The sequence below is a fragment of the Lissotriton helveticus genome, chromosome 8 (assembly GCF_964261635.1).
Source record: "Lissotriton helveticus chromosome 8, aLisHel1.1, whole genome shotgun sequence".
NCBI classification, from domain to species: Eukaryota; Metazoa; Chordata; class Amphibia; order Caudata; family Salamandridae; genus Lissotriton; species Lissotriton helveticus.
This window is the reverse complement of record NC_136069.1, coordinates 1,592,769,266-1,592,783,929: the sequence shown is the minus strand read 5'-3', so window position 1 is coordinate 1,592,783,929 and position 14,664 is coordinate 1,592,769,266. Positions and strand designations below refer to the sequence as shown.

General features: G+C 45.1%; 1 protein-coding gene across 2 annotated transcripts in view; it reads right to left on the bottom strand.

Moving 5' to 3' along the window:
- The window catches only part of CLPB (ClpB family mitochondrial disaggregase), a 1,099,187-nt gene that overhangs the window by 164,537 nt on the left and 919,986 nt on the right, over positions 1–14,664 (bottom strand). For both annotated transcript variants that reach the window (XM_078658618.1, XM_078658616.1), the window contains exon 13: positions 14,093–14,166. In XM_078658618.1, coding sequence (XP_078514744.1) covers positions 14,093–14,166 — 74 coding nt within the window. The remainder of the gene's footprint in view (positions 1–14,092; positions 14,167–14,664) is intronic.

Genomic DNA, 14,664 nt, shown 5'->3' with positions numbered 1-14,664 from the left:
AAGGGGGACAGGAGATGCGCACGGCGCGCGTGTCTACATATCCAGTCCGATCCGATCCTGCGTGTGCCCATCTCCTGTCTCCCTTGCAAGCCCTTGAAAGCATATCCGACGACTATAGGTCTCGCTGGCGACAGCGCTTCGCGCTGTATCGCCAGGTGCGAGACCTAAAAACGCAGATCACTATCTCGGTGAGTTGCTCAATAATAAATGAACACAGCATTTTGCTACACAAGCAAATAATCAAACAAATAGTTGATGCATTAAGACAAAACCGCAGATCACTATCTCGGTGAGTTGCTCAACAATAAATGCACACAGCATATTGCTACCCAAGCAAATAATCAAACATATGGTTAATGCATTAAACAATAAAAAAGGAAGGGTACTCTGTAATCACAGAAAACAACTATATTCCAGTCTGTCGTTTAACCCTATTGGTTGCATTTATTGAATTTTTTGAGTCCAAAGAATTCAGCCCTTGCCAACATTTTTTGGGTATCTGTTCTAGGTTTAGGTTTCACTGTTTCCAAGATGGTAAACTGCAGTTGGCAAATGTTGTGTCTTTCCTCCACCCAATGCATGGCTACTGTGGACTTAACATATTGTGTGCGTATGTTGCTTTTGTGTACACAATCTGTTAAGTCCACCTGCCCCATATAGAAGTCTATTAGCTCGAGCAGCAGCTCATTCAGTCTATATAATAAAAACTCGCAGAGCAACACCTCACTGGGTTGCAAGGCAAGTCTTAAACATAAGAGATGGTTTTGCTGTTATTATATGAATCCGCCCTAATTCACCCCCCTCAGCAACCCTATTATATACACTGCCCAGACTGCCTACATTCCAAAGCACTCTCATGGCGTAACACAGACATCACAATAGGAAGGGAGGAAATGAATTGAAATGGCATATTGCGGATGTTTTCTCACAGAAATATGGTCTCCCTACCACACAGAAATTGAGATATCTTCAATTGCTACATGTACTATCTGGCAAGTTAGGAAAACCATCTATAACCCTAGATGGCTCCCCTATTGCCCACTACCTACATACCTTGAAAGATTATGGAGGGGTCGTAGCAGGGTTGTACACCACATTAACTGATCACTTTTATTTCCAAAACACATCTTCTACACTGCATGATGGGAAACGCAACTTGAAACTATCCTATTGTAAAGCAGGATGTTTGATTAATGTAGGTGACAGATATGAAACGACTTGAAAACTGAACACCATACGTCTACCACGATGAGTTACTTTATGATATCTCAGACCTGCTCTAACACGTCAATAGATGGGTGGCCATTGCATTGGGCATTGCTAAACAAATTATCCTCAGTCACCGGAAGACAAGTACAACCACAACATTTCAAACCTGCTTGGAAATGTGTGCGAAATGGTGACTTTTGAAATAATAAATTAAAAGCTTAATGATAAACTACGGTTATTCGAAGTTTTTGGGGAGTCCTTTGTAAGAAAATGATCTTAGATCGTGGGGAGCTGAGGGATGATTTTGTGACACTAGCCTAGGTAATTTCTCATTTGTTATTTATTCTTCTTCAGTTGCCACGAGCTAGTGGACTGCTTTATGTTTCTAATCATTAATTACCTTTTATGTTTATTTTAGTGGGAATGGAGATCGGCAGTCAATGGCAGTGTTTTGGTATTCCCTATTCATGTGAGACGCTGAGATATTGGACTGCAGGTTAAAAATGAGTATAAGCTTTCAATAAAAAAAATAAAAATTAAACAGAAGAGAGGTGGCTTTCTTGGAATGACATTGTGCATAATGTATCACTGGTTTTAAGATCCAACATGGCTGGCATTATTCGGCTATCTTCATGTAGCAAAACAATGATAACTAAAGATAAAATCACTCCAAGATGGCCACCCAGTTTCGAAACAGTGGTTAAGCAGAACGTGGCACACTGCATATTAATAAACATGGGGGGGGGGAATGTGGTCCAACGGTTAGGGCTGTCAACCTCAAATCTGGGGAACTGGGTTCGAGTCTCGGCAATGAGCTCAGCATCCTGTGATTCTTGGCAAATCACTTAATCTCCCCGTGCCTAGCAAAAATGAATGTGTCCTTGTGTAACGCAACTGGTACTCATGTAAAGCCCTCTTATACCGGATACCTTCGGGTCAAGTTCACACTATATCCAACTCTGTACAAAAAAAAAAACAAGAGCTGAAAGTGAGTGGCCTGATAACATGGACTGGTGTATGATCAGGCTCTGTAAAAACAAAAAAGAAGGAAATAAATGATAATGGACACAAACAGTCGAATAGCAAGAGCTAAAGAACTGGCCCATCAGCCCTAGCACTGAAGCACACCAATTTTCAGTCCAATTTGCACATATGATCAGGCGAAATGCCGTCACTCACAGGGCAAGAAAGCGAATGGCTGAAATGGCCTGGCCTATTGCCCTATAGTATATGCTGTCATAGGGGAAGCAGAACGTGAATGACACTCAAACAGAACAGTGACTGAAATCCCCTCTATGTATGTATATGCATGTATGTATTTGAAGTATGATTGTTTTGATTACAAAAACCTAGCAGACTGCTAGCATCATCAGCCCAGATTTCAAAGGTACTGTACTATATATACAGCTAAATAATGTGCTTTAAGTTACAAATGCGGTACAAAAGGGGGTGGTGATGGACAGAGCATCTGAACCAATCAAACACTCACACCCAGTCAAAAGATCTGGGTTTAATCCATCACCGTTCTTTAGCCTACTCTGCCACACCAGTTCAGACATGGCCATATGCAAATCAGTCTGACCCTGTGCCTCATGGGAACAGTCCAGCCGGAATTGCCAAGCCATGCCTTCCCTGGACCGGAAACAAGCTTCCTAGGACCGGTTTCTGGCATTGCAGCCGTCTTCAGCCAGGCTTGCTTGAATCCAGTGGCAAAGTGAGCAAGGGACTCATGTCGGAGTATACCCTGCCAACTTATGGCAAACAAAGCGGTACAAAAGGGGGTGGTGATGGACGGCTGATAGCCAGAAACCGGTCCTAGGATGCTTGATTCCGGTCCAGGAAAGACATGGCTTGGCAGTTCGGGCTGGACTGTTCCCATGAGGCACAGGGTCAAGGCTGATTTGCATATGGCCATGTCTGAACTGGGGTGGTGTGGAGTGAAAAAAAAGATGGATTTAGGCCCAGATCTCTGTACTGGGATGAATGTATGACATTGTTCTGCATTCTGTCCATCAATTGTTGTTTTTGCAATTGTCACCCCGAGTGGGATGGGTATGCTCAGACGTGAGTCCCATGCTCTCCACACCACTGGAGTCAAGCTATCCTGGCTGAAGACGGCTGATAGCCAGAAACCGGTCCTAGGATGCTTGATTCCGGTCCAGGAAAGACATGGCTTGGCAGTTCGGGCTGGACTGTTCCCACGAGGCACAGGGTCAAGGCTGATTTGCATATGGCCATGTCTGAACTGGGGTGGTGTGGAGTGCAAAAAAACGATGGATTTAGGCCCAGATCTCTGTACTGGGGTGAATGTATGACATTGTTCGGCATTCTGTCCATCAATTGTTGTTTCTGCAATTGTCACCCCGAGTGGGATGGGTATGCTCAGTCGTGAGTCCCATGCTCTCCACACCACTGGAGTCAAGCTATCCTGGCTGAAGACGGCTGATAGCCAGAAACCGGTCCTAGGATGCTTGATTCCGGTCCAGGAAAGACATGGCTTGGTAGTTCGGGCTGGACTGTTCCCATGAGGCACAGGGTCAAGGCTGATTTGCATATGGCCATGTCTGAACTGGGGTGGTGTGGAGTGCAAAAAAACGATGGATTTAGGCCCAGATCTCTGTACTGGGGTGAATGTATGACATTGTTCTGCATTCTGTCCATCAATTGTTGTTTTTGCAATTGTCACCCTGAGTGGGATGGGTATGCTCAGACGTGAGTCCCATGCTCTCCACACCACTGGAGTCAAGCTATCCTGGCTGAAGACGGCTGATAGCCAGAAACCGGTCCTAGGATGCTTGATTCCGGTCCAGGAAAGACATGGCTTGGCAGTTTGGGCTGGACTGTTCCCATGAGGGACAGGGTCAAGGCTGATTTGCATATGGCCATGTCTGAACTGGGGTGGTGTGGAGTGCAAAAAAACGATGGATTTAGGCCCAGATCTCTGTACTGGGGTGAATGTATGACATTGTTCTGCATTCTGTCCATCAATTGTTGTTTTTGCAATTGTCACCCCGAGTGGGATGGGTATGCTCAGACATGAGTCCCATGCTCTCCACACCACTGGAGTCAAGCTATCCTGGCTGAAGACAGCTGATAGCCAGAAACCGGTCCTAGGATGCTTGATTCCGGTCCAGGAAAGACATGACTTGGCAGTTCGGGCTGGACTGTTCCCATGAGGCACAGGGTCAAGGCTGATTTGCATATGGCCATGTCTAAACTGGGGTGGTGTGGAGTGCAGAAAAACGATGGATTTAGGCCCAGATCTCTGTACTGGGGTGAATGTATGACATTGTTCTGCATTCTGTCCATCAATTGTTGTTTTTGCAATTAAGTTACAAATGAGCACACAGTTACAAATGGCAAAATGATATACAAAGCAAACACAAGAATATGGACAGAGCGCTGAAACTTTTCAGACACTCACCCCTAGTCACAGATCTGGGTTGAATCCATCATCGTTCTTTAGCTCACTTCGCCACTCCAGTTCAAACCCAGCCATATGCAAATAAGTCTTGACCAAGCGCCTCATGGGAACAGTCCAGATAGAACTGCCAAGCTAAGTCTTCTCTGGACCGGAAACAGCATTCTGGGACCAGTTTCGGGGTAACATCCCTCATCAGCCAGGCTAGCTTGAATCCAGTGGCATAGTGGGCAAGGGACCCACGTTTGGGCATACCCTGACAACTTAGGGCGAAGAAAGCAAACATAAGGAGATGATGGACGGAGCGCTGAACCTTTTCAGACACTCCTCTCATGATGGATGGAGCATTGATCGGGGGAAGTTCTATGGATGTTTCTGGATCCAGTTACTTCTTGAAATCTGTTATCGGCCCACCAGTAGACGATTGGGGACGATAAACATTTTTCATTTAGGTCGCTCTGATATTCTATGTGAAAGGACACCCTGATCACCTAGCCTGTGGATGAAATACCATTGCTTCTTATTAGTACTCTCCAGGCCCCTCAGAGGGCACTTCATCTAGAAACTCGTTTTATATTTTTTCAACAAGGAAGCCCAGGTTCCCGGAAGACCGGTAAGTACGATAAGGTCTCTTTCTCAGTTCCTTGGGAGCTGGTACCAGCTTACATTACCCAGGCGCCTGCAGCTTCTGCTGCATTATGTTGTACACGCCCTGAAGAAGGTGTGACCCACATTTGGGGTCGTTCACCGAAACGCGCGTCGGCGCTGGTGCCCACTGATCGACACGTCTCCCTCAATATCATCATCTCTCTGTCTCCCCTTGAGGTTTACATGAAACTTCAAGGAATATGTACTAGTTATTCATTGGAAACAAATGTTTAAACTGTGGCAGTTCGGCATGGTGGAATAACTATGAAGCATTCTGTGTTAAATCTTGTGCATAATACCTTTAACCATTCCTTGCCGAGATTATTGTGTCCGATGCAGTGGATCGTCATTGAGCAATGTGTTGTGTGAGTGAGTGAGTATGGTCCTGTTGATAGTATGTGTTGGTATTCTGTATGTTTGTTGAGCCTGGGCACCACTAGAATGTACAATCGTTTGTTGACATTGCATTATATTTATTAAATGTATATTTGATATTTTGATATACCAAGAATGGGTCAAATACATTTGAGATATATGCCCTAAATCAATGTTTACATGGTGTTAGCTATATAACGTTCTACCCCTTTTTGTTGTTGCTCACAGTTTTTTGCCTCTTGGGGATGGACTAATGTAGTTCCCTTTTACCTTTATCCTTGAAGTACAGTTTTTTTTATAAATTACTTACAGGCAGTGGGTTTGTTCTTGACTGATGGTCATGTTTTTCCCTGTTTCCCTGCCTAGGTATCATTCCATGGGCCCCCTTCGGTGTGTTTGTTCAGAACGAACTGCCAAGCCAAGTCTTCCCTGGACCGGAAACAAGCATCCTGGGACCGGTTTTGAGGTAACACCCCTCATCAGCCAGGCTAGCTTGAATCCAGTGGCAAAGTGAGCAAGGGACCCACGTCTGAGCATACCCTGCCAACTTAGGGCAAACAAAGTAAACACAAGGAGATGTTGGACAGAGTGCTGAACCTTTTCAGACACTCATCCCAGTCACAGATCTAAGTTGAATCCAACATCATTCTTTAGCTCACTTCACCACCCAGCCATATGCAAATCAGTCTTGATCCTGTGCCTCATGGGAACAGTCCAGACCGTACTGCCAAGCCAAGTCTTTCCTGGACCGGAAATAAGCATCCTGGGGTCGGTTTCGGGGTAGCACCCCTCATCAGCCAGGCTAGCTTGAATCCAGTGGCAAAGTGAGTAAGGGACCCACGGCTGTGCATACCCTGCCAACTTAGGGCGAACAAAGCACACACAAGGAGAACCAACCCTTCCAAATAAGGTCAAACAAGGATTATCACAGTGCAAATACTCTACACCCATTGTTTATCAGAAGGGTTAACAAACACAATGTTTTCTCCAACAGAGTTACCTACAAAGTTTCATGTAACAGAATTATGGGCTTTAACACAGAATTATGGGCTTTAACACCTCAGTGTAACAACAACCCTTAAAGGCCTTTTGATTTTAACCTATGCTTGTCATAATCAACAACTCAAGCTTAATGCTTTTGTTGGAACGTTTTATAATAAACAGATCAGACTTACTGCATTAGACATAACCTTTCCCAGTGAACAAATCAGTCATGTTGCCTTTATCAAAGGCTAGTCACCAATGCCAACTCAGGTTCACTGTATTAAGCATAGGTTTTCGCAGAATGCAGCCGCTAATTCCCCACTGGGGTCCAGGCGCCTACAACACCCAGCACCACCGGCAGCAGGAGGGCCGCCCACGACTCGCTTTCGCACCAGGAGGCGCTAAAAGGGGCTGCTGCACTCCCGCAGCGCGGGACGCTAATTCGCCACTGGTGACAAGGCGCCTACAACACCCAGCACCTCCTGCAGAAGGAGGGCCGCCCACGACTCGTTTACGTGCCAGAAGGCGGCCAAAGGAGCCACTGCACTCCCGCAGCGCGGGAATGCGCGCGGGTGTGCCCGTACTAGACCGGAAGAGACTGGGCTGGGCCGCCCCCTTTTCCTGTTTGTTAACGGATGACGGCCTGCTGGGACAGCGAGAAACCAGCAAGTTAGTGCACTCAGAACAGTGTTTGTTTTCCCCCCAAAACGCTATTAAAGAACCTACGTACAGTTAAGGCGTACTTTACAAGCAACCATGGGCAAATGTACCCCCCAGTGAAAGATTCCACCGCCCGTCAAAGAGTTACACCGGCACTACCCACTGCACAACCCACTGCAATTGACAAAATGCTCCAGCAGACAATTGGACCCGTCTCTACTGAAATTGAGCGCACGGAGAGGTGTCTCTCACTAACACCAATTTTAGCCGAAAGCCCCACTCCTTCTGATTCCGGGACCTTGCTTCCATCCCCAACACTCACCACGATCCCTGATCCAAAGCCTCCAAGGACACGAGCCCAGACAGGAGCGGGTCATGCTCCTAAGATCTCTTAGGGGAGCGGTGGAAAGAAGAAAGGGGGGGAACAGAAATCCACCACACACAAGGGAGCCAAGCGGATCAAACAAGCATCTGAAACGCTACCAAATAGAACTCTGGGGAAACAAGGAACAGGCGACCAGCCACAGATTACCTCAGAGCAACCTTTGTGGGTGTCTAAGCTGGTGTTGGACCTTAAAGCACATTTTAGATTGGTTGTAAAAGATGAACTTGATGCTTTAACAGTTCGAATTGATAAATTATCGTCATTAGTGGACCACTCATGGGAACGTAGCTCCCTCTTCTAGAACACCTCACCCACAGAGCCTTGACAAAGTCTACCCCTAACAGAGGCCTCCCCGTTGTCCTCCCCCCGAACCTGTAAACAGGTTATTACCGGCCACAACAGGTCCACTCGATCCACAACGAGTTAGCAAAAACCAAGAGGACGGTGAGAGGACTCCAGCACATATAAAATCCAGGGAAACCCAGTCCGCACTACCATGCATTAATTTGCCCCCAGCCCTCACTCCCTATGTCATTGTGTTAGCCGGAGTACCTGAGTTGAAAAGGGGGCCAGGGAATCTCACTCCGATCTCAAAAACAAATGTATCCATTGGTTAACCAAATATAGGCATTTTCTCTACTAAGATCTAAACAAAATCATATTCACACGCAGGTTAAGCTGGCTGGGGTGGAAGCGAAAGGACATAGTCGGGAACTGCATAGTGATCAACTTTAGGGACACCCGGGCTGTTGAACACATTTTGGATTGGGGCTACCCTAGGGAGGCTGGGGGTATCATTTCCCTGCCCCTGGGATATTTCTACCCTCCTAGGCCAATGACGCACAATGTGGTAAGTATGGCCAATGATTGGGGAATGAGTGATCAGGGCGGGCCCATGTCACAAACGGGCCAGGAGCGTCCTACATCACTGACGTTCAATCTCCCCGTCGCTAACAGATTCCGCCCTCTAGATTCGGTAGACTGACTAAGGCCCACTAGCCCCTCCCATAAATGCCCCTGTGACAACCACGAGACTAGAATGAGACATTTGTAGTAAGGCGGGCCAGTGCACAAGTGTGGATATGGAAAGCAGAAAAGAGATAAGTAACAGGTCTCTGAGGACAGCCTGTTAGATTCTACCCAGCAACCCAAACTTGGTTAACAAATGCAGCCCCAGGGGAGGGGTAGGGCCCAAAGAAACACATCAGGCTCAATTAAGGGCAAGTCCTATCCCCCAGGCTCCTTTGACCACCAGAGTAGGACCACCAAGTACGCAGATACTATCATGTAACATAGCAGGACTTAACTCGAAACTGGATCTCCCAGACTGGGGGGCACTCATAGATCAACACGAACTATGCATGTTCCAGGAAACATGGACAAGAGTAGATACACAGAGAGGGCTATGCGTCATACTGTATCTCAGCAGCCCAGGGGAGCTAGGGGGAGACCCTCTGGGGACTTGTGCACCTGGGTTGCAAGACCAAACAGATAGAGACTTCTTCTCCTGAAATTCTGTGTGTCCTTCTATCCTTTCCTAACTCTATTAGGATTGCTCTAATTAATGTTTACTCTCGGCCAGTATGCTACGGACAATCCTCCTACACTCTTGACTGCCTGACCTCATTTCTCCCAACTATACCAGAGAATTTCTGGGTCATCTTAGGCGGGGATTTTAATTGCCAATTTGAGCCCCTGAACGGCAAGCATTACAAGTAAGGAGGATTCAATTTGGGCAATTCCAGAGCCCAACATTCCACCAACACGGGCATGGACTCCTCTGGTCCTTCAAATGAATCCACTCATACTAAGCCATTCACTGAGGGCCTGTAATGGTCGATTGCCATCCGATAGTCCTGGGTATTTTTACCTTTAACAGAATAGGGCAGGCATCAATTTTAGATTACAGTTTAGTAGATGTCAGACAATGGCACATGGTTCTCGATTTTAAGGTCACCTTTCGCCATGAGAGCGACCATAATTCTCTGGTCTTAGAAATATCTTTTCCGCTTGCTGAAGGTCATCATAGTACACCCTCAAAACCTGATTCTGGCCTAATACTGGCTGAAGGAGGGAGGAGAGTATGCTGGGGGGGAAACTCACACAATCACAGGATAAAGTGGCCTCCCTATACCAACAAATGATCCCCCTTCTTGAAGCTGCGTCCCAACTCTCTGTGACCAGCGGCACTTTATCTTCCCAAACGAGAATTGCATAAAATCACCAGGATCTTCTTACTGCCCTAGCACCTTTTTTACATAACAGCAAAAAGGCCAGGCCGAATTCAAAACCAAGGCACCCATAGTTCAACAAACACTGAAAGTACTTTTAACCTCTATCAGGACAAACGATAGGCCACGAACTAAGGAAGCTAGGGAACACTACAAAAATACTGTAGCCAAGGCCAAAAGCAACTGGGAAAGTGAAAAATGGGAAGCAATAAAAACAGCACTGGACAATCACGATATGTTATGTTATGTTAATAACTTTTATTTGGCGCACAGCTGCCCCAGCGAAGGGGCGTTCTGGCGCCTGATCACACAGCACAACACAACAGATCAGAACTGAGAAGAAAAAGATCAGTTAAACAGAAGCAAACAGGTGAGTTTTTATGGCGCGTCTGAAAAGAATAAGGCTATCCAGGGCACGGATGTGTACAGGGAGGGAGTTCCATAAATCGGCCGCCAAAACACGAAAAGAGCGCCCTCCCATCCTACTCAGTCTGAACCTAGGCTTAATCGCCAGATGGTGAGATTCCGACCTGAGGGACCGTGTGGGGAGGTACGAGGAGATGAGGCCCGCAAGAGCAGGAGGAGAGGAAAGCTTCAGAATCTTAAATGTCAGACAGAGAGCTTTAAATTTGAATCTCTGTCTGACCGGAAGCCAATGGAGGGAGGTCAGGACCGGGGAGACAGAACAACGTCTCGGGAGGCCCACAATGGCGCGTGCAGCAGCGTTTTGGACAATCTGAAGCCTAGATACCTCAGCCTGGTTCACTCCAAGTAACAAAGCACTCCCGTAGTCCAGACGCGACAAGATGGAGGCCTGGACCACCAGTTGCCGCGTGGGGGGGTCGAAGAATTTAAGGACAGGTCGTAGTCCTCGCAATATACCAAAACAGGTAGCTGCTGTCTTCTTTGTATGGCTGGCAAAAGAAAGATGGGAATCCAGCCAGACCCCCAGATTTTTTACTTCGGCCGCTGGAGTGGGGGACACCCCCAATTCGGGAGGCCACCACTGGTCTCCCCAAAGCTCCGCCTGCTTCCCTAAAATCAGGACCTCGGTTTTTTTAGCGTTAAGCTGTAAGCAGTTGCTACGCATCCACTTAGCCACAGCTATAAGTCCTGCCCGGAATCTGGGAGCATTCACCTCAGGGTCCCCGCTGAGTGTCACCGCAAGCTGCGTGTCGTCGGCGTACGATGTCATGGTAAGGCCACATTCCCTGACGACAGCAGCCAGCGGTTTCACATACAGGTTGAATATGAGAATATGAGAGCCTTTTGGAACCTAGTTAAGACAGGGAATGCCGAAGGCAAATTGGCCATAGCGCCAAACCTAGGGGAGGAAGTATGGAGAGCTCACTTTAAATCTTTATATACAAGGTCAACAGAAGAAGAGGGTAGGGTGGAAACAGTCACTATAGATTCGGAGTTGCCAAACCTAGATGCACCACTCTGCTCAATGAAGGAGATCACAGAGGCACTGGGCAAGTTACTACCAGCCAAAGCTCCAGGGCTGGATAAGATCCCTGGCGACCTATTTTGCTCCGAACCCTTAGGTTGGGCACCTTACCTGTGGTCACTATTTAACGCCGTTTTGCGAGGTATGGCGCTGCCCTCCACATGGGCATGGGCAGAAATTATCCCTATCCATAAAATGGGCTCGCACTTAATCCAGCTAATTATCGCCCCATAAGCCTTCTAGAGGTCAGTCAAAAAATCTTTGCATAAGTACTCCTGGGTGCTTGCAATCTTGGATAGAAGAGAACAACGCACTAACACCCCTACAAGCAGGGTTCAGGGCCAACATCTCCACTACTGATCAGATTTCTAGATTACAACATATCCACTGGAAAACCGTGGTGTTAGTGGGTGGCAGCCTCTATCTCACATTGATGAATCTTAAATTTGCTTTTGATTTAGTACAGCAGGATCAACTGTGGGGCATACTTCTTGACTTGGGAGTTCCAGAACATCTCTGCTACTAGCTGAAACGCCTTCACCAATACAACTATGCCCGAATAAGATATGGCAAAAATGGTAAACTCTCTTCCCCTCTCCCTGTGGAGAAAGGGGTGCAACAGGGATTTGTTCTGGCCCCGAAACTCTTTTCTCTTTTAATAAACGGCCTAATTGAAACAATGTTGGCTGGGAAAGATATTGACGCACCCAGGTTAGCGAACCGCACAATTCCAGCTCTCATGTTTGCGGATGATACGCTTTTACTTTCCAAATCTCCCATGGGCATGCAGAGGGTGCTCGATGTAATCAACACTTTCTGCAGTAATTGGGGACTGGAGATTAATCTTCAAAAAACCAAGTATATGGTTTTTAACGTCAACACCACGAATTGCCCAAATCCCCGATTAGATGGAAGGGTCCTAGAGAGGGTGTCCATTTTTGATTATTTAGGGATCAACCATTCAGTTATAAATCATGAAACATGCAAAATTGGACCTAGCTAAACAATATACAAGACCTCTTAAAGAAGATGACAAAGATTATCACAGTTCAAATCTTCTACCCCTAAGGTTTGTCACCAACAACAAAATCCTTACATACTACTGTATACTATATTTCTCTACAAGCTTTAACATAGTGTGATAAAAACACACCCATTAAGGCACGTTGGCTTTAACATATGCTTTTAACAATAAGTAAACTGGCTTAACACATTTTTCGTAACTTTTCATAATAAAGAAATCAGACCTACAGCATCTGGCATAACAATTTTCAATGAACACATCAACCTTTGTAATACGCTAGTCACCATTACTGACACATGCGAACTGAATTGCACATAAGCTGGCAACCATCATGCACATTGTATTGTAGCATTTGTTTAGCACTTACTACCCCTGGCGAGGCGTCAAATCGCTTTTTTGGCGAGTAGCACGCTACTCCGGAACTCATAAATGATCAGTGGTGAATTAGTGTAGTGAAATATGAAAGCAAATTGAATGGTGGATATGTTAGTCAGATTCAGAAGGTTAGTGGAGGGATTGTGGAGGGATAGAAGAGGGAAAAGCTTTGCATTTATATAACGCTTGCTACCCCTGAGGGGGTGTTGTGTTGAAGCTTTGTTTTGGTGAGTAGCACGCTACTCTGGAACCCATAAAGGATTAGTGGTTAATTAGTATAGTGAAATATTAAAATAATTTGAGTGGTGGATATGTTAGTAAGTTATTTGGATTGAAAAGGATAGTGGAAGGATGGACGATGGAAGGATTTAGATATTTTTTGTTTTGGAGGTCATAGCAGTACGAGGAGGCTTGGGATGACTAAAAGAGGTATGAGATGATGCAAGGAGGGGTCGAGTAGGGAAGAGTTTAGAAAGGGTTATTTTGGAGATCATAGTAGTGGTATGGGGTTTGGGATGAATGAGAGAGCGGGGTAGAGGATATATTGATAGAGGTATTGAGTGAGAAATAGGGTAGTGCCTTGAAAGGAGTAGTAGAAAGAGGTTTGAGATGAGTCAAAGAGTTGAGGTAGAGGATATATTGAGAGAGGTATAGGGTGAGAAATAAGGATATACTGAACTTGAAGAAAAGTAATAAATATATAGATCCATAAGTACATAGAAGGTATATAGAAGCATAAAGGAAGTAAGTTATATAACATAGTTATACAATTACAAATATGTACTGAATTACAGTTGGCAAAACAATACACAACCCCTATCACTGGCTGTTCACCATAACAAACTCAACCTTACTGTATGCAGCATCTTTTATGCAATACAAGCACTCATTTTCAGTGGACGCATGCAACTTTCTCCCCTGTTAAATCCTTTAGGAATATTGCCATGTGGGCAAAGCCCAAGTCTATTGCTCACATTTTTTTAAAGCTTTTTTCCTGTTGATCACAGAAATTCTGGTGCCAGCTGCGCTGCCAAGTCAGATCTAAAAATGTGATCCCTGAGAAGGAAAGGACCGTTCGCTGCTGGCTTGACTAGAGACAAACATTTTAAACAAGGTTCACTAGTGTTTCAGTGAGTTTTTGGAGTAACCCCAACCTCAGTGCACAGTGAAGCGTGAAGCTGCTTTGAAACAGTATATGGTTAATTTCTAAACTTTTCGTCTGACCCAGTAAGACTGTGGAAATGTGCTATAAAAGGGTCTAGATAGCCACTCCTAAATGCACCAGCAACCCGCACATGCAGCAAATGTCCAATAAAATGGCCTAGCCTACCTTGAGAATGGGGCGAATAACATCGTCCTTGAAACGCCTGGAGATAGTTATCTTTTCATTTATCTGCACATCATCTAAAATAAGGTGGAGAGTAGAGACAAACAATAAACTAAAACTTTCATGGATGAAAAATATATTTTCAGAGTTATTCACAGTGTTAACTTACATATGCATGCAATTTACTCTTACACTTTTGAGTAACTTTACTATTTTTGGCTCTTGACAAAATAAGAGTGTAAAGTTACTCAAAATTGTAGACTTGCATGTCTCCACCCTGCCAAATTTACAAGTCTAAGTTACTAGTGCCAAAAAATGAAACAGTAGAAAGTCCAGTACCGCACATGGCCAAGCACTGATATAGCAACACACCCATAGAAAATAACAGAGGTACGGACTTATAATAAAACATCATAAAAAATGATGTTAAATTAAATAAAAATATGTAAACTAGTTTCAAATATAAATAAATATAAATGAATGTAAAAAAAAACTAACTATAAAACATTTATTATTTAATTATTAAATATTTAACATTTCTTTGAAATTATAAATATTAATGTTTAATAAAATAT